Genomic DNA, 20,518 nt, shown 5'->3' on the forward strand with positions numbered 1-20,518 from the left:
GGAGACCTTCTGCACCTCTGGTGTGCCATAGGACTGCAACAACAACAGTTGTCGTGCAATCGGCACCGTCGTATAAGTCGTGGCTCGCGAAGCAGCGCTACGAATTTTTCGTGATATAGAGTGACACTCCAGTCGTATTTGACGACCGAACGTGAAACCCTGTATAAGGAGTTGGTATTATTATATTTTGCGGGACGCCACAAGGCATGCCTCGTCCCATAGACAAAAATGAAAACGATCACGTAAGGTTTCGTGCGGCCGCACTGAAACATATTACGCTCATCTTGTTTGTATCGATGATAATGACTGTGTAATAAATTGTTACCGATAACAAATCAAGCGCCGCTACTTAACAGGAGCGATTATTAAATATTGACTGTTGAGTGAGACGGACGTTTGTTGTGCAACCTGTCCTGTAAAGTGTTGCTTGGAGATACTATTGTATGGGTATTAGGTGTGTAGGCGCAGTTCAGTGGTGCAAACTACATGTGTCGAAATGGAAAACGGAAGCGGAGCCCGGAAAGAGTCGGAAGAGAAGAGAGAGGTGAAGAAGGGCAAGCCCAACGTGCTGTCCCGGCTGTTCATGTGCTGGGTGTGCCCCGTGCTGGTGGGCGGCAACCGGCGCGACGTGGAGGAGCGGGACCTCATACCGCCGCCCAGCGCCAAGTACAAGTCCGAGTCTCTCGGAGACAAGTTTGAAAGGTAACGTACCTTTCTGACGTCACTGAGTGTAAGATTTAAGGTAATCTTTATTTGCACACAAAAACACTGACACAGTAACAGAACTTCATCACATGTATCTACAAATGGTAGTGCTTAACATTGAATAGTGAATCCTGAGGTAGATAGTGCTCGATGGACTAATTGTAGGACAACACTATCTAAGTAATGAACGAGTTAATGATATACCAATGGACCTAAATACTATTTCGGTCGTGGTTGACCAATCCACGTTTTACCGGGTACTACCTACTTAAAGTTTAAGACAACCCTTTAACGGTCTCAAATATCACAACAGCTAGATGCGCGTTTAACCGATATTTAGCTCTTTTAATAGGTAGGTATCCTGGGCATTTGTTAAATATCATGTAAAACACTCTTTTTATAACAGTTTCTATTGTAGGTGTACAAAACTGTATAATATATGTCCACGATATGAGAAGGGTTATTGCCAGTGCACGGAACAGTGAGGGCAGTTTGAAATCCTTGCAAACTTTTACAAGAAACTAACTATTAGATAAAAGCTCTAGGAATGTACTGGGTTTTGTAAGGCAACCCAGACTCATACCGAAAAATTTATATATTTGATGATATACGTACAGTTATACCTATGTAAGTATATTATTGTATATGCACACGATCAAATAGTTAAACGTAGGTACGTACAATCTTATTGCAAGGAGCCCGCTCCGCTTTTTCTATACATTTTAACTCACGTGATATTTATGAATATATTATGAACTCGTTAATGAGTACAATGCACCTTTGGCACACAAAATACAGCGGCTACACACGGCTACATAATTATGCACACTTCTTTTTACTGCAGCTTACTAGCTCAAAAGCCAATGCTTTGGTGTGTGTGTGTGTGTGTGTGTATAAGTGCTTTGGGAGGCCAGGCCTACGTCCTGCATTTGAGTCCTATAATCTGATGATGATGATATATTTTACTACAATTCGAACCCCCGCCTTCTTGAATAAGATGCACTCGGCCTACACTGCGGCTTACAGCTACGTCTGCCTTAACCTTAACACAAATTATGTTTAACCTTTACATTACTTACATACATTATGTTACAATTAGATAATTTTATTAATTGTTTTAATTACTTGGTAGCAAATTCATAATGTAGCACCAAATGAGAACACGTGTTCGGTTCGGTAGCATCAATTTTGGTCTGTTTGAGACTGTTTTTTACACAACAATCTCCATAGACTTTCTTTGGAAAATTACGAACTAGATAACACTATTGTCGTCGAAATATAATAGGTCCGTTTGGACAGCTACACAAATTTGATATTTACTCTTGATTTACTTGATAAATACATAAAAAGACACATAATCTGCCTTATTTTTTTACGGCTGAAAGAAGAACTTTTGAAGCACCAAATGTTAGTTATTGTTTAGATTTTTTATGATTTAGATTTGACACCAGCTGTCATCCCATACATTTTCGAGCTGTCCAAAACGGGCCTATTATATTTCGACGACTTTAGTGTTTACCATTTACCAACACGGTTAGTAGATAGCTTTTAGGATCTTAAAATTAAATAATGTTGTACCTACCCTACTCTGATAATTTTTTGTATATACAATTTGAAGGTTATTTTATCTTCAATACTCTATCAATTACTTAAATCTTATGATAATAATATAGCTGACGACACCTGTTGCACTGTAGTCCAGACACTTGGACTTGGGGGTCAACCACTTATTACGCATTAATTAGGGAATACAATCCCGGCCTTTATTTGGGATCCCGGGATTTCGGGACTGGATGAAGACAATCCCGGGATCCCGGGATAGTCCCGGGATTTGGGTCACAAACAAAATCACGTCTAACGAATCAAAGTTTTTAGGTTTATTGGAGACACAGTATTTATAAATGAACTTTGTCATACAGTACTTAGTTGAACAAAAAATATACTTCTTAAAAAAAGATAAACAATAGGCTTAATAATTGCTCTATTAGACCAAACAAAATACTCTATAATTTTTTTGGACCTTGCAAATCGCAAAACTGTAACTTAAAATTTTTTTTTAATCATTTATTTATCCCAATTACATGTTTTTACTTAATTCTATCAAGCCACTATCGAAAACCACTAGGTTTATCTGTAGCAGCGAGTGTTACTGGCAGAAACTTACTATTACTTAACTAATTTAAACGAAACAGAGTTACATTACCTACTCCAGTATCTAACAATTAACTTATTTATTATTTATCTACTTTCTTTTCATAAACAGGGGAAAACGGTGTCAGCCATATTTGTTTATAAATTATTACATCTGTGACGTCACACGGGTAGAAAACAATCATTTGATATTTAACTAATTATAACAAAGCTACGAGAATACCATTACATACTAATTTACCCTTTTTTCTCAATACCGAAAATCCCGGGATTGGCAAATTTTAATCCCAAAAATTTCGGGACTGGAAAATGACCGGGATCCCGGGATCCCGGGAATCGGGATCCCGGGTTTGTATTCCCTAGCATTAATGGTTATAAAATACACAGAGCATTTTGAACACTACAACTAAGTATTAGCGAATTAAGTAAGGCGTATTATCTTCCCCACTAATGATTCCGACCTACATATCCACACTCAGTTAATTGATACACACGATAGATAACATTTTGATTTATCAGTCAGATTCTATTTTATGATGGATGGGTAAAAACTTTGTACCTATTTTGTTCTAATCACGAAATGTTACCTTTTAGAGGTAGGTACTCTACATTTTTAAAACTTTTTCCAATAGCTATATTTCGCCATCATAGTAGGATGATAATAAACGGATTTTTGTCTATTAAATAAGTAAAGTTTTTCAGACTGACGGGCGTGACTTTTTACAACACTCACCACTTTTGCACTAATAGTAGAACCTTAATGAATTTTTAAACGGTCCTACACCCAAACAACTATCTTAATTTATCTACTGGTAAGTATACACAAACACTAATTTCTGCGCAGGTACTGGCTAGAAGAGCTGGGTCTGGCGACGCAGCGCGGGGTGGCGCCGTCGCTGTGGCGGGCGCTGCGCCGCGCCTTCTGGCTGTCCTACATGCCGGGCGCGCTGCTGCTGCTCGGGAACGCCATACCCAGGTCAGCTGGGACCTTCTTCTTCATCTAAAACTTAGTTTGTTCTTCATCCTCAGCCAACTATCCCACACACTGGGCATAGACATTCAAAGTCTTGCCTCCGCCTTGCTTATACAAGCACTTCTAAGTCTTCTTACTTCTGGCTCTGTCGGCGCCGCCGGTTGAGGGCTGTGAAGAGGGTTCCATGGTACATTAAACCACACCGACGATTATTGTTTTTTGGAGCTCAGAATTCTGCTAACTCTCTAATATTTATGACTCTGAAATTCATGTAGGAAACCTTCTGTCTGGTTTAGTGGAATCGCGTGACGCGGTTCAAGTGTTTAAAAAATATGTTATATTAATGTTAATCGATTCACGTGTCAAAACTTAAAGAATAATTGATAAAAACATTGATAAGACTACACAGATGGTTTGTCCTATCAATGAGTCACTGAACATTTGATATTGTGCCTCGGTAATAATCACGATAAATTACGTGACGTCATTTTAAAGTTTCGGGAATATTATGATTAACCTGCAAGTCACCTCTATGCATGCTTTATTTACCAATATTCCTTTACCATCTTAACTTTTTCAATTTCATATCAAAATCTTTTGAAATAGGTAGTCACCCAGAAGAACTGGAGTTTAGGTCCATTTTGATTACATGCACACTGCCAGTCGTCTCCCGATCAATCTTTTCCCATCTCCTTGCTGATCAAACTTGCCCTACACTTATGCAGGACCATCCAGCCGCTGCTATTCACGCGGCTGCTCTCCTATTGGTCGGCGGACAGCACCATGACCCGACTGGAGGCCGGCTATTGGGCCATGGGCATGCTGCTGTGCAACTTCCTGGCCATGGTGTGCCACCACCACAACACGCTATTCGTCGGCCGCTTCGGCATGAAAGTCAGGATTGCCTGTTGCTCGCTGCTCTATCGGAAGGTATGAGATGGTACTGTATTTTAAACGTAGAGTAAAGGTCGTGCAGTGTAAAGTATGAATGAAGCTGTACGCGTGCTGTTAAGATAGTTTAGAGTAGTGTTGCCACGAATAGTGAATTGGCCGAATACCGAATACCGAATATTCGGCGACGCTGCCGGCCGAAGCGCCGAATATTCGGCCGCCGAATATTCGGCGCTACAACCTGTTTTTTTGTTCCTGGAACTGATTTGAAGAAGTTGCTACAGATTATAGGTAGGTATATATGAGAAATGCTAATTATTAGGAGGCAGAATGCTGTGGCAAACGAGTTGAATATTTATTTGATAATAGTTCGCCTAGATCGGATGGCCGATCCTTACAAGTGGTGGTCAGCAAACATAAAACAATACCCGAACCTTTTGAAATTTGCAAAAACTTATCTTTCTTCACCTGGAAGTAGCGTTTATAGTGAGAGGTTATTTTCTGAGCGGAAAGCGGAATCGTGGGCTACCAAAAAATGCTGAAATGCTCGTTTTTATCCAGCACAACTTACTACTGATTCATTTTAAGTACTAAAAGTTGTGATTTGGAAATAAATACACAATTTTGATTAAAATAACAAGTAAATTTTTACATGATTTACTATTCGGTATTCGGCCCGAATAGTACGCACTATTCGGCCGAATGCCGAATATTCGTGGCATCTCTAGTTTAGAGTAACAAATTATATAGTAATTACAAATAAGTAGCCTTGTTAGTCGTGATCCAAATGCAAAAGGGTATCGTTTTCAGCATTTACAAGTAAAGGGCCACTAAAGTTCATTGCTCTAATAATAGAACAGAACTTTCAGTAACAAATAGATTAAGGAGGAATACATAATTGGATGGCCTAGCCTAGACTATGGACTTCTTAAACTAGGAATAACGATTAACAACGTTGCACTAATGACTCTACAATCAATGTAACTGCAAGATCGTTATTAACGAAGGCACGCATATATAAATCTTTTTAAGATCTGTGAACAGTCTGTAATCAACAACAATAAAGATTAAAACAGAATTTAGCTCAATCAGATGAAGGAGCGTATTGATCTTCCGATTGTGGACCCATAAACTTGCACTCTGAACTGATGAGCTTTTTGTAAGCCTTGAAAAAAAAGATTGAAGTCTAGATTCTTGATCCAAGTGCATTGTTAGTCATTCTCGCGATCGCGACCCATGTGTCACGTGACGTGAGTACATAATTATCGAAGTTACATAAAACAAAAACGTCAGCAAAAACGGGTGGCACGCATGAGAGTCACTACTGACTACCTCTTCAGAGTAACAGTTGTGAGAATTTTTACGTATATAACACATGAGTATGGTAACAAAATATTTTTCTGTTGCACTGTATCTTGTTAGAAAATATATTTGCAAATATTAAACTCTAGAATTTATATTTGTACCGATTTACTCGCATATGACGTGGAGCATTAAAATCAACAGACAAAAAGTAAACTGTATCGGAATGTTTGCGTTCTACTCCGGGCTTTAACTTTGAGGACTACATGGATAAAATAGGGAAGAAAATATCCTCTATTCTACCTCAATATTTAAATTATTAATATTTATTTTTTATATTTCACTAACAAATTAACATTTTAACTTCTGTGTAGAGCATTTTTTATTGTTACTTCCCCTACTTTTACATTATCAATAACTTGTAAGACGATAAATTCATAGAACATTGAACAACACGACGCAGACAGAATTAAATAAACTTCGGGAACTCATTGTTATTTATTCGACAATGAAGTACTCGTGTTCTGTTGTACTCGCATGTATGCTAGTTTAATTATTTTTGATTGTGATTAATAATACACGTCTCAATGACAACAAACTATTTTTAATAAATTTATTATCGTGTGTACCTACAGATATCTAAATAGACAGTAAGGTTACACCTAGGTACTTATGAAAATGTAATACATAGCACCCACGTTTGAATTAAAAGAAATTATTCATTCTCCATACTCCATGTCTCCATAGTACAAAATCACGTGACCAATAAAGTTTCTATACAAAATCTTTTTTTCCTGAATTATCGAAGCCCGTAGAACAAAAGTTGATCGGAATGACCCCTGCCGGCTTAGTATATACCTTTTTGCAACTTCCTTATAATGTGCTGAGCCACACCTAATTCAATTCCCTATCCTCCAGCTGCTCCGCCTTAACCAGAGATCCCTACAAAGCACGGCGGCGGGCAAGCTGGTGAACCTGATGTCGAACGACGTGGCGCGCTTCGACTACGCCTTCATGTTCCTGCACTACTTCTGGATGATCCCGCTGCAGTCGGCCGCCGTGCTGTACTTCATGTTCCGCGCGGCCGGCTGGGCGCCCATCGTGGGCCTGTTCTCTGTCATGCTGCTCATACTGCCTATACAAGGTGCGTAAGCCGCTACAGTTTGCGCCTATATTGGGGCTGTTTTTTGCGATAATCTTGCATCCACAAGGATCGTGAGATGGAGACAGTTTGGATGTTATAGAGGAATGGTTATACAGCGCAAGCTCGTGAACCTGGCCCTGCGGCAGCGGTCCGTTATCTATATCGAAACAAAATAAATAAATCCCTTTAGTAACGGTTTTTGTCAATAAAATTATGTTGTAAGTTCTTTTTCAATCAAATAAAAGATTCTTCATTCGTATGCTTATCACACAAAGGGTTATTTACAAAAGATATGACATAAAATTATCGTGAACTAATTTACAGCAAAATGACCGATTAGATCCGTTCGCAAACTTTGTAAGTACTTGAGGACATTACGCCAGAGTTTCAGCCGTCAACTACAGGCGGTGGGCTTAATTACACCGTGTACAAGAAACAAAAGAGGGTCATATTCATCCGAACATTTTCATTGGGTACAACAATTATTGTTTATAGCGACGCGTAATGTCGCCGGCAAATACGACCATGTAATGAGCCCTGAAAATGTCCCTTTATGTTCCAGCCGGCCTCACCAAGCTCACAGCTGTCTACAGGAGGGAGACTGCACAAAGGACAGATAAGAGAATTAAACTAATGAGCGAAATTATCAATGGTATTCAGGTATTGTTACTTTATTAAATTAATATTGTTGTGCTAATTTTTTACTAACTAACTTTATTAACACCTAAGAAAGATAAACATGAAATTATAATTACATATTTTCAGACTACCTAATCTTTTCACCACAAGGATTAGCCAGTCAAACGAACGAACTTATGTGTTGTGAATAGGGTAGCAGTTCCAGCTTTACCAACCAAGACCGTCTTTACAATACAATACAAACTCTTTATTTGCACCAAAGGAATTAATACAAAGAACAACTTAGGTTAACTTAGGGCTAACACAAAAAAACAGTACAAAAAGGCGGCCTTATTGCTTAAAGCAATCTCTACCAGACACCTTTAGATGAAAGAGATAATATGAACATATGTTGAGGTAGCTGTGGTGCAAGTGTTTAGCAAGCTTTACCATACAACCTTTACAGCCCACCAACTGTTTCCAGGTGATAAAGATGTACGCGTGGGAGGTCCCCTTCCAGAAGGTGGTGGGGTCCTCCCGCGCGCACGAGGTGGAGGCGTTGAAGCGGGCGTCCTTCGTGCAGGGCACCTTCGGCGGGTTCATGCTGTTCACGGAGCGCACCTCGCTCTTCCTCACCGTCATGACACTCGTGCTGACCGGGAGCATGGCCACTGCTACTACGGTGAGTTTTGCTTACTACACTCAAGAGCAATGAAAAAGTGCCACTTACCATTGACGTTCCATACGAATATGTCACTGGAACTTTGTCATTGCTCGTGAGTGTATTATGAATCTATATTTATTTATTTATTTATTTATTTATCAAATATGGAACACCAGCAGTTTACACAACACACACTGATAACTTATTCATCGTTAAAAATTTCGTTGCGAAAACCATTTATAGGTGTACACGTCATTATCAAAGAATCTTATCTTAAAAACAACATAATATTAAAGTAGGAGTTTAAACATAAAGAAAATATAACGAACACTAACATTATTAGCTAAACAAATTATTAAAATGATTTGTAACAAAAACGAAATATTAAAATTACTTGTAACAAAACAAATTATTAGCAACAAAAAGATTGAATGAATGTAAAAATTATAATTATTTCACGCATATTTTTTTCTTAAAGATATTGAAGGAATCGTGAAAGATGTCAATATTTAATTTATGATTATACATATTATAAAGGTCACATAACCTATTGATTGGAGAGTGGGATCCAAGATTCGTACGAGATTGAGGTCCACTGAGTAGTTTTTTTATAGGATGTCTCGGAAGGTGATGCGGGATTGGGAAAGAGATAGATGCAACAATGTCAGGACAGTCCAATAAATTATTTAGAGTTTTATAGAGAAATATTAAATCATGCGTTTCACGTCTTTTTCGTAAAGAAGTTATTTTGAAGAACTTAAGTCGGTGCTCATAAGGAGATCTGTGGGAAATATTACGGGAAATAAATGGTAGATGGCGAGTGAAGGATCTTTGTATGCTTTCAATTCGTTGAGAATGTATTGAATAAGAGGGGCTCCACGCCGAAGAAGAGAATTCCAGGTGACTCCGCACAAGGGAATTAAATAGTAACATTTTGGTCTCGGGCTTAAATTCTTTGCTATTGCGCTTTATAAAACCTAGCATTTGTGAAGCCTTCTTGATAATAATGTCAATGTGGGATGAAAATTTAAGTTTTGAGTCAATAATTATACCAAGATCACGAATTTCTGATACTTCAGTGAGTACATCGGTTCCAAGAAGATAACTACTGTTGAGAGGATTTCGTTTTCGAGTAAATTTTATATGAAAGCATTTTTGGATGGACATATCATTTGAAAGACACCAGTTTAGAATATTGTTTAGGTCATTTTGAAGAAGAGTGCTATCATGAGGGGATGTGATTGTTCTATAGATTTTAAGATCATCAGCAAAAAGAGATTGGTTACTATGTTTAATATGGTGAGTAAGGTCATTTATGAAAACTAAAAATAGAATAGGCCCTAAATGTGACCCCTGGGGAACCCCTGATTCTGCATAAAAAATTCTAGATTCGTGGCCATTGATGGAAACAAATTGTTCTCTACTTTCTAAATATGAAGTAAACCATTGAAGTAGCCAATCACTAATACCTACTGATGCAAGCTTTTTAATCAGTAATGAATGGTTTACTTTGTCGAATGCACTGGCAAAATCTATGTATATTGCATCAGTTTGGCGGCCAGCATCGACTTCATGGGACAGTTCATTGATATAGCTGACTAAGTTAGACTCAACTGAGCGCCCTTTTCTAAAACCGTGCTGAGATGTACTCAATATGTGATCTAATTCCCTAGTAACAATGGGACAAATTATGGATTCAAATAGTTTGGAGAAACATGGAAGAATAGAGATTGGTCTATAGTTAGATACCACAGATAAATCACCCTTCTTATGGATTGGTGTAATTCTAGCTATCTTCCATAGATTTGGAAACTGTCCGTCTCGTAATGAGCGATTGAAAATGATAAAGAGAGGGTAGGAAATATATTTAGCACAACGATTAACAAAGAGAGGGTGGATGCCGTCCGGACCGGCGCTCTGGTTAACGTTTAACTTTCGTATATATTTACTGATTTCCTTTTCGGTGATGAAAATATGTATGTTATTTGAAATATGTGAAGAACTATTACTCGGGAGAGGGTTATTATTAGCAATATTTTTGTTGTATATATTGGAGAAATGGGTTGCGAAAAGATTAGTTATATCTTGTGCATTAGATGCAGTTTCACTATTTAGATGCATTTCAGCTGGTAATACAGTAATGTAAATCTATACGTAAGTAAGTTTATTGTACGCTTATAACTTAATCTTGCATGCAAATTTCCCTAAGTATATTTTTTCAGTTATACAGAGCAGCAATCTATCGCTACTTCTTTTGTTGCTTGTTCTATTAACAATAAAATAAAGCAAGCAACAAAAGAGACGAAAATAATTAATGATTCTGTCCACGCTATTTCGTTTAATGTAAGTACTTATCTGCCGTTGGCTAAAAAAACAAGAGTCACCAAACTCTTAATAGGACCTACATCACATTTTACGTTTTGTTACAGGTGTATCCAATCCAACAATACTTTAGTATAATCCAATCCAACTTGGCGCTCATCCTCCCTATCGCCATCGCTCAACTCACTGAGATGTTGGTTTCATTGGAAAGACTTCAGGAGTTTTTGATGTTAGGTAAGTAATTTCTCAGCTTATCTATGATATGAGGATTAAACTCGGCACTCGTTGCATGTTCACTTTATTGACGTAGATAAACGTCAATATATGGCGATGTGGTTAAGTACAGGTTTATCAGAATCTTCTTCATAGATAAAGATGCTATGGCGCAGGAGGAGAATTAAGAAATGGTCGAAACGTTTACCATTACTGTCTACGAGTCTGTTGCTTTGACTATATAGGCTTCAAATTGGTGTCGAAAGACATAAAGTAATGTAAAACAACGAAATCAGTACTCACGTTACGATACACATGTAGTATGCTCTGTATGCTGTAGGTAACCTCATATAGTTCGCCAGTAGTTAGTCGCTTTATAATTACCCCGAATTCATAGAGCTTTTGAATAGGTTTAAAATTTGCCCAACGGCAAAGGGTAAAATGGACTTTGTAACAGACGAGTTTCGACTCTTCAAGATAATCAAAAAGTTTAAATTCGATTTAAATTCACAATACCATATATGAATTTGAGGGTTAATGTGTACCGATGATTCCAGACGAGAGGGAGGACCTGTCGGTGATGCCGGGCGGGCAGGCGGACACCGCGCCCGTGGCCTTCAAGTACACGAAGGAGACCACGGCGCCCGCCTACATCGTGTCCAAGAGGTACTCCAAGAAGGAAGACGACACCGGCCTGGCTGCGGGTGAGGATAAGATAAGATAAAGGATAACTGAGCTATCCCTGATTAGAGTCCGACAATTCCCGTCAGAGAAGTGTTTACTTGATTTTCCTTGGCCTGACGACACTAAAGTCTGGTTTTTAATCTCAGATACTAAATTAACAGATTCTATACGGATCATCAACAATCGACTGTCCCGTAATTAAGTGACGTATCGTACTATTGGCGGGGCAATCGACCGTTGAAGAACCTTTCAGAATCTGTCAATTTAGTATCTGAGATTTAAAAACTGACTTTAGAAACAAGTGCGTAAACGAGAAAATGTTTATTAGGATCTGTCAAGGATCCGAATTCTGACACGAAATCTATAAAGTTTTTAAAATTCTGCCGTGTGGTGTGTAGGTGTCGATCGTAGGCGTATGTTACCTGTATGTAGATGAGCTTACGATTAATTAAGCCTTACAGAATCACGTAGCAGAAAAGGCAGAATGATTTAATGGATATTCAATTCTGTTATAAATTATTCATACTCATTCATTACACCAAACTAATATAAAGCTAAAATGTATAAATTATGAGGTTCACTACACAATGTTTTCTTTCCTCAAAGAAAATGTTGTCTTTCGTAAAAGTTATTGTTTTGTATAATTAATTATTCATGTGTTCGTCAAGATAAAAATATCCTAAAAACATTTTTGTAGGTCTCTCCATTTTGTATGTAACTTTAAGATAACTTTTAGTTGCTTAATTCTTAACGCGACTTCTTGTTCTTCAGCCTATGTCTAATCCACTACAGGTTAAAGGTTTCCTCCATATGTCCTGGCTGTAGCATAGGGCGCTAATATGACGCGATAAGAGTTCTCCGTCTCGCTCGCTCTTGAGGCTGCGTGACGTGAGTGAGCGCGATTCAAAACTCTTATCACGTCTTAAATGCGCTCCGTACTAGCCCTTCTGTACCAGACTCATACTAACGCGACTGATATAGTCATATTTCTCAGAGCTGGTGGAACGCAAATCTGCGAGCGAGTTCGCGGTCGAGCTGAACGACGTGAGTGCGTCGTGGGGGGGCGAGGGGGACAAGGACCAGCACACGCTGCGCGGGGTGAGCCTGCGCGTGCGCCGCGGCAAGCTAGCTGCCATCATCGGACCCGTCGGCTCGGGGAAGGTATACCTATCCGCAGGTCAACGTGCGTTGGTCTACGAGACCATATCGTCATAAGGTGTTTCACGAGGTCTGCATAAAGGGTACCTGTGGATAAAAGTGGTGTGATGTCATGTCATGGTGTGACTGTTCATAATTACAGAGAGTGAGAGCATGCATTATCCAGACATTGTGAAATAGGCTTTTAGTTTAATTAACTATAGAGTAGATAATGAGGTACTCCTCGATAGCCAATAAGCCATAACTGGTCACTAACCAAACTAATTCACACCCTCATAGCTTGTAATTTTTTTGCTTATAAGTAAAGTTGTAACTTTGGTGTTCTACTTAGTTGTATCTTCGTGGTCTATTCTGTGCTATGGCTGTATAAAACAATCACAAATAAATAGGGTGCGGGGGCTGAACTAATACATTATTTCACTGAGATCATTCTTCTGAAAGATTCTGATCACACTCCCACGTAAGTAATTATAATAAATCTCTCGATTAGATTAGGCTCTACCGATTGTTTTCCCGTTCGAAATCTATTTAGGCTACGGATAATCATTTACTACGCAGTTACTATTAGTTTTAATCGAAGTATACTTACTATAAGTATTTAAGTAATGTATCTAAATATTATTCTTATAAATTCTTTGTTATACTTAAAACAAAAATTTTCGTAGCATTCTCTACCAGTTAACCTTTGGTGATGTCGAGAAAGTAATTGGTAGTTCAATAGGCTGAGAGGAGAGATGTTTATCTAAATCAGAAGGACTAGCACGGGGCGCAATTAAGACGTGATAAAAGTTTTGCATCACACGATCACACATCACATCGCGCAGCCACAAGAGCGAGCGCGACGGAGATCTTTATTCACGTCTTAATGCGCCTCGTGTTAGCCCTTCAGTATACAAATTATAATTTTTTCATAATTCCAGTCGTCACTGCTCCAAGTGTTGCTGAAAGAGCTGCCGGTGTCGTCGGGCAGCGTGGGTGTGCACGGGCAGATATCTTACGCGTGTCAGGAGTCCTGGCTCTTCTCCGCCACCGTCCGGGACAACATCCTCTTCGGGCTGCCGTATGATTCGAAGAAATATAAGAAGGTAGACATTTTGGAGGTTTTCCTATACAAAGTATACAAACGATAATTAGGGCTTTCTAAATCTAAATCTACTTACCACTTACATACATAAATATTTGAAACATGTTATCTAATCCGTTGAAAATTGTATCATATCATATTTTTACTCATTCTTAACCAGTCCTCGCAACTATTTCTAGCATCTTGCTAGGCGACTTAAGTATGGGACAGGACTCACAGGAGAGAAGATATTGGAACGTTATGCGATGTCCTGCCAGTTCCGGCGCTTGTAGCATCAGACACACATAAGGTTGTAGTTTCAGCACTATACCCTCGTTTTGTTATTGTCTACAGGTGTGCGACGCGTGCTGCCTGCAGCCTGACTTCAAGCAGTTCCCGTACGGAGACCTGTCGCTGGTGGGCGAGCGCGGCGTGTCGCTGTCCGGGGGGCAGCGCGCCCGGATCAACCTGGCCCGCGCCGTGTACCGGGACGTATGTACACTAGTGTTGCCACGAATAGTGAATTGGCCGAATACCGAATACCGAATATTCGGCGACGCTGCCGGCCGAAGCGCCGAATATTCGGCCGCCGAATATTCGGCGCTACAACCTGTTTTTTTTGTTCCTGGAATTGCTTTGAAGAAGTCGCTACAGATTATATGAGAATTATTAGGAGGCAGAATGCTGTGGCAAACGAGTTGAATTTTTATTGGATAATAGTTCGCCTATATCGGATGGCTCCTTACAAGTGGTGGTCAGCAAACAAAAAACAATACCCGAATCTTTTGAAATTTGCAAAAACTTATCTTTCTTCACCTGGAAGTAGCGTTTATAGTGAGAGGTTATTTTCTGAGGATGGTTACAATGAAAAGCGCAATCGTGGGCCACCAAAATTTGCTGAAATGCTCGTTTTTATCCAGCACAACTTACTACTGATTAATTTTAAGTACTAAAATGTTGTGATTTGGAAATTAATACACAATTTTGGTTAAAATAATAAGTGATTTTTTTCATGATTTACTATTCGGTATTCGGCCCGAATAGTACGCACTATTCGGCCGAATACCGAATACTGAAAAAACTGGCCGAATAGGCCGAATACCGAATAGTTGCCGAATATTCGGGGCATCTCTAATGTACACACAGACACACACACACACACACACACACACACACACAGAGAACCAAAAAAATACCTAATAAAAACATATAAATAATTAAACTCCCAAAATTTCTAAATGCTCTGGATAAGCTCACTTTTACTGCGATATCCCTGAAAACGGAATTCAAATCTGTGATCTAATTAAAACTTACTCAAACTATTCCACCATAAGTTGCCCAATATCCGTGTTATTTTTCTTTATTAAAGTTTAACAGAATGAAAATTCGCAAGGAGAATTTATTAAACAATTGCTTAGCAAGTTAGTATATAACCTATTTACATTTCAGGCCGACATCTACATATTCGATGACCCACTGTCAGCGGTGGACGCGAATGTGGGTCGGCAGCTGTTCGAGGGCTGCATCAACGGCTACCTGCGCGGCCGCACGCGCGTGCTCGTCACGCATCAGATACACTTCCTCAAGGCCGCAGACTACATAGTCATACTCAACGAGGTAATTGCACACACAATCTTACACGTGTAATGTTAAATGAAGCGTTTAATAACATGATTGTTTACCTTGGACCAGGGTGCCATTGAAAATATGGGCACGTACGATGATTTAACGAAGCTGGAGAATTCGCTGCTGCTGCCTAAACAACAGGAGGGTTCCGGTGATGACAGTAAGGATGAACTAGCTATTCCGAATGTAAGTATTCCTCATAACACCGTACTCGTATATTACCTTAGATAGCTATACAAACCACTAAAGCTCTAATCCTATAGGCAGCAAACAAGCCGATAATGGAACGGGGGGTATCAGTGGTATCCGTAAAGAGTGAAGACAATGGTGAGGCCCGGAAGGAGCAGGTACAGGCGGCGGAGGAGCGCGCCTCCGGGAACCTCAAGTGGGAGGTGTTCGCGAGGTACCTGGTCTCCGTGGACTCCTGGGCCATCGTGGCGCTGACGCTCACCGCGATGCTGATTACCCAGGGGGCGGCATCGTCCACCGACTACTGGCTGAGTTTCTGGTAATTATACGAGTATCTCAAGAGTTGTGTAAGTGATTGAGAAGTATTAGCTGAAATTAATGTGTTTTTGTTTTTAGGACAAATCAAGTTGATGGATACATACAAGACCTGCCAGATGGGGAGGAGCCAGGTTAGTTTCATACTAGTTATCCCTGAAAAGGCTTAATAAATAGTGAGACCAATACCAGAATACCTATGTTACATCTTCTCCTATTTGTTTAATTCCCAGACCCAAGTCTCGGCACACAGACGGGCATCCTCCTGACGGGCCAGTACGTGTACATCTACGGCGCACTGGTGCTGACTATCATCGTGATGTCGTTCATGCGGCTGTTCGGCTTCGTGACCATGACCATGCGCGCCGCCGCCAACATCCACGACCTCATGTTCCGAAACCTCATCCGCGCCACCATGCGCTTCTTTGACACCAATCCTTCAGGTACTGATCTAAATTGATTCTGGGATTTCAACGCACTGGACACTTAGATAAAAGCCTTGGATGAGACCTATCTAACTAATAAATCCTTTCACCACGATGGCACTAACTCCGAATGTAACCGCGCACACAAATACCCTCAAGAGGTGCATGTAGGTTGCAATAAGTTTCCATCGAAACGACGAAGAAGATTTTAATTCTCATGTGGAATACACCGTTATCATTATCTCACACATTAACAATTCACAGATCTTATAATGTATGCAGCCCTTATTCACTTGTTTACCACACTCCATCCATAGGTCGCGTGCTAAACCGGTTCTCCAAAGACATGGGCGGTATGGACGAGCTGCTGCCCAGGTCCATCCTGCAGGCCTTCCAGATGTACCTGTCCATGGCGAGCGTGCTCACGCTGAACGCCGTCTCCCTGCCCTGGACCCTCATACCCACGGTGCTGCTGCTGGGACTCTTCATCAGGTACCTCAAGTGGTACCTGAACGCTGCGCAGTCTGTGAAGAGACTGGAGGGTACAAGTGAGTGATGAAATCGCTATTTATTATAATATCAGAGTAGACGTCATGAAGAAATACTGTTCAGGAAAATATGGTTGGGGACCTTAATTCATTTTGTGATAACCTTCATTGTTGTGTGGGTGAGAAGAAATTGCAATTATCTTGCCTTTTTTGTAGTTATTTATTTTATTTTATATATTAAATGACGGACGACCGAATGGCGTAGTGGTTAGTGACCCTGACTACTGAGCCGATGGTCCCGGCTTCGATTCTCGGCTGGGGCAGATATTTGTTTAAGGTCAACCGGGGCCAAGTCGCCTACGGGGCTAATGCCTCGAATCCATTTATTTCACGAACCACATACTTTACAACTACTGGAGTCATCTGCTATCTATCTTTGGAACTCAAACTTTTACCACTGACCAATAGATATCGTATCCGGGGACATTTTCTTAAATGATCTGCCATTTTAATTTTTTCACTACTTTTGGCCACCTCCGGTTTCCTGACACGTTTTTTTGAATCGTTCCAAATGTATGTTTGTTTAAAAGAATCTATATGTTTCCTAACTATAAATTCTGTTATTGTTTAGTTGCTTTACATATTGTTTTAATTATTTTATTGAAATAACGTAAGATTCGGACACAATATGCAATAAAAAAAATTGTTAGTTTAGCTTTTTTTGGGGTAAATGCCTCTGGGCTGATGGGGTTATTGCCTCTATTGCGGCGCAATAGCCCCATTTCCAGAGGTTCTAAACATTTTGTGTTATAATAAAAGTAGTTTATACACTCACGAGCAATGAAAAAGTTCCAGTGATATTAGCACCAAATTACTCCTTAACAAAAAATACTAGGTTAATGACGCCTTCTGCAATATAAAAGAGCATATCAGAATTAACATTTTTAGATTGGTAATCCAACTAAAACGTAAATAATTTGACTATATATAAAACTAAATGTTTTAAAAAATCGGCGTCATTTGGTGTCGACATTATAATATTATTAACACGGTATATAGAAAATGGATGTCGAGATCGACATCCGAGTACAAAACGCCCTCCGATGCAGCGCTGCTCTTCATAAAGTGCTAGTGTCAAAGCTTCTCAGCAGGAAAACCAAGATCCGAATTTATAAAACCGTAATCCGGCCGATCTTGATGTATGGCTCTGAGGCTTGGACACTCACTCTCAAGGAAGAGAATAAACTTCTGGTTGCGGAAAGAAAGGTGATGAGGAAAATGCTCGGACCAACGAGGAGGGAAGATGGTAGCTGGAGAGTACGGAAGAACCAGGAAATCGAAGACCTGATTTCCGAGCCAAACATCCTTGGTCAAATTAAATCCCAGCGACTCCGTTGGCTTGGTCATCTGCAAAGGATGGGGGAGGATCGGGCTGCCAAGAGGGCCTACCTTGGAGTACCAAGCGGTCGTAGACCAGTTGGCCGTCCCAAATATCGCTGGAGCGATGAAGTCGGCAAGGACCTGCGCCAACTACAGGCAGGCGACTGGAGAGCGACTGCGCAGGATAGAGACCAGTGGCGACTTCTTGTGTCTGAGGCCAAGATCCACTTCGGGTCGCTGAGCCAGCGGAGTAAGTAAGTATATAGAAAATAATCCTAAAGTCATATTAACAGAATGATCTCACTTGTTTTAACTCTAAATAGTTTTGTTATCATTATCCTTGTAAGAGAAAAAATCCGTCAGACTCAAAAAATGGTATACTTACTAATTTAAAGTTGTGGTTTGATTGCGAATTTGTGTTTGTTTGAAAAAAATATGCCCTTGTATGCTTTTATACTGTATTTTAATTTGTCATCTAAGTATTTATACTTTTTTAGGTCCAATAAAGTATTCATAAATAAAATGTTGAGCACCCCTGGAATCTTGGATGGGGTAAATGCCACTACAAGAAATTAGGGCATGTAGGCGACATAGCCCCGAAATTTTTTTATCAACTAATTATCCTTAACTAAGCGCAGTATTTAGTTTACAAGCTAATAATTAGCTACGTTAATAGTAATTCTATAAATTATATCTTCTCAAATTTGTTAAAAGCTCTTCCAAGCACACAAAACTAGTGAAAGAGGCATTAGCCCCACCAGGGGTTATTAGATAAGATAAGATAAGATAAGATAAGATAAGATAAATTTATTAAAATTCCACAAAAATCATACAAATTATAACTATTCTAAATATGTTATTTATAGAACTTAAATTAATATAATCAAACCTGAACTAAGGTACGCTATGTACTTTGTATCTCAGGTATGCTTAAAGAGCACATCATGTAAATAAAAAATCCAAAAATTATACAGTAAAATTTAGTTAATCCGATCTATATAAAACTAAAGGTGTAAAAGTGTAAATTTAATTAGACATAAAAACTAGGTTATTAGGTAAATTGGTATAATGAGGTAAACAAAACAAAATTATTACAAGACTATTTTAGACTTGTCAGCAAGGTTTTTATGTCAGCATGTGAAAATAGTTGTCAGCATTAAGATTAATAAAACGGTGTCATACATAATAATCACGTAGGTAAAATACCACGTACTAGGCTATTTTAAATTAGACCGTATAATCAGTAGAGTTGATCATCTTCAATTCGGCAAATTTCCTTGCTGGACAGGCTTCCTCGCCGGTTTTATGGTCACTAGGTTTTTTGAAGCGGAGACACGTCGCACATACTGGGGGCTCAGTTGTCTGGGGGCATTCTTTGATGGTATGGCCGACTTGGCCACAGTGGCCACAAGTTGACTCCGACTCTCGGCAAAATTTGGCTGAGTGGCCATATTGCTGACACTTGAAGCACCTCGAGACATATGTGTAGTCTCTTACGGGGCATGATGACCAGTGAAGATATACTCGACGCTGTGATATCAGTAATTTCCTTACGTCAGCTGGGACTTCCAAAATATAATTAGAATATAGGCCTCCTTTCTTTCCTGATAGATGACTCAGTTTAATACTGCTTACTATGGACTCTCGTTCTGAGTTTGGGAAATGGTCAGTAATATTTTGTTCGTATAAGTAATCTATTACCTGAGTATTACTTAAATTATTGGGGACATCAATAATAATAATTCTGGGTTTCCGTAAAAATCCCATTTTTTGTAGAAACGTCGTTTACACGTAGAAGATTTCTAAAATTCCACAAAATTGCATTAAAATATGAAACTAGATAAAATTTCCTAATATGTATCATAAGTAAAAGCTTATTAGGGCGTTTAGTATGTTTGTTATAATCAAATAAAAATGACAGTCAAAGTATTGTGGCGCAATGGCCCCGGTTGACCTTAAACACAGTTATTTGTTCTCGGGTCTTGGATGTGCCCGTAAAATGGCAATAGGCCCGCCCCCTATTACATTGGGACTAACATAACACTCTGGTGAAAAGTGGGTGCAGCAATGCACCTCTGCCTACCCCGCAAGGGAGTACATTAGTACAAGGCGTGAGTGCGTGTTTTTTTTTTTTTATTAAAAAAGAAAGGTTCATAAAGACAAGTTTCAGTATTGACTTGGAGATCCGATAACTTAACTGGATACAT

The 20,518-nt window shown here is 39.4% G+C and overlaps 1 protein-coding gene across 1 annotated transcript in view; it reads left to right on the forward strand.

Moving 5' to 3' along the window:
- Positions 1-364: 364 nt before the first annotated feature.
- LOC105386992 (probable multidrug resistance-associated protein lethal(2)03659) overlaps positions 365-20,518 on the forward strand; it is a gene marked incomplete at its 3' end in the record, with an annotated part of 29,644 nt that continues 9,490 nt past the window's right edge. Inside the window, 17 exon segments of the mRNA NM_001309153.1 lie at positions 365-702; positions 3,701-3,832; positions 4,555-4,759; positions 6,941-7,166; positions 7,729-7,826; positions 8,269-8,466; positions 10,878-11,004; positions 11,541-11,687; positions 12,662-12,828; positions 13,746-13,910; positions 14,243-14,380; positions 15,338-15,505; positions 15,581-15,700; positions 15,778-16,022; positions 16,100-16,152; positions 16,252-16,461; positions 16,761-16,991. Of these exon segments, the coding sequence (NP_001296082.1) occupies positions 497-702; positions 3,701-3,832; positions 4,555-4,759; positions 6,941-7,166; positions 7,729-7,826; positions 8,269-8,466; positions 10,878-11,004; positions 11,541-11,687; positions 12,662-12,828; positions 13,746-13,910; positions 14,243-14,380; positions 15,338-15,505; positions 15,581-15,700; positions 15,778-16,022; positions 16,100-16,152; positions 16,252-16,461; positions 16,761-16,991 (2,836 nt within the window). The 5' untranslated portion in view covers positions 365-496.

This window comes from Plutella xylostella, chromosome 15 (genome assembly GCF_932276165.1).
Source record: "Plutella xylostella chromosome 15, ilPluXylo3.1, whole genome shotgun sequence".
Classification (NCBI taxonomy): domain Eukaryota; kingdom Metazoa; phylum Arthropoda; class Insecta; order Lepidoptera; family Plutellidae; genus Plutella; species Plutella xylostella.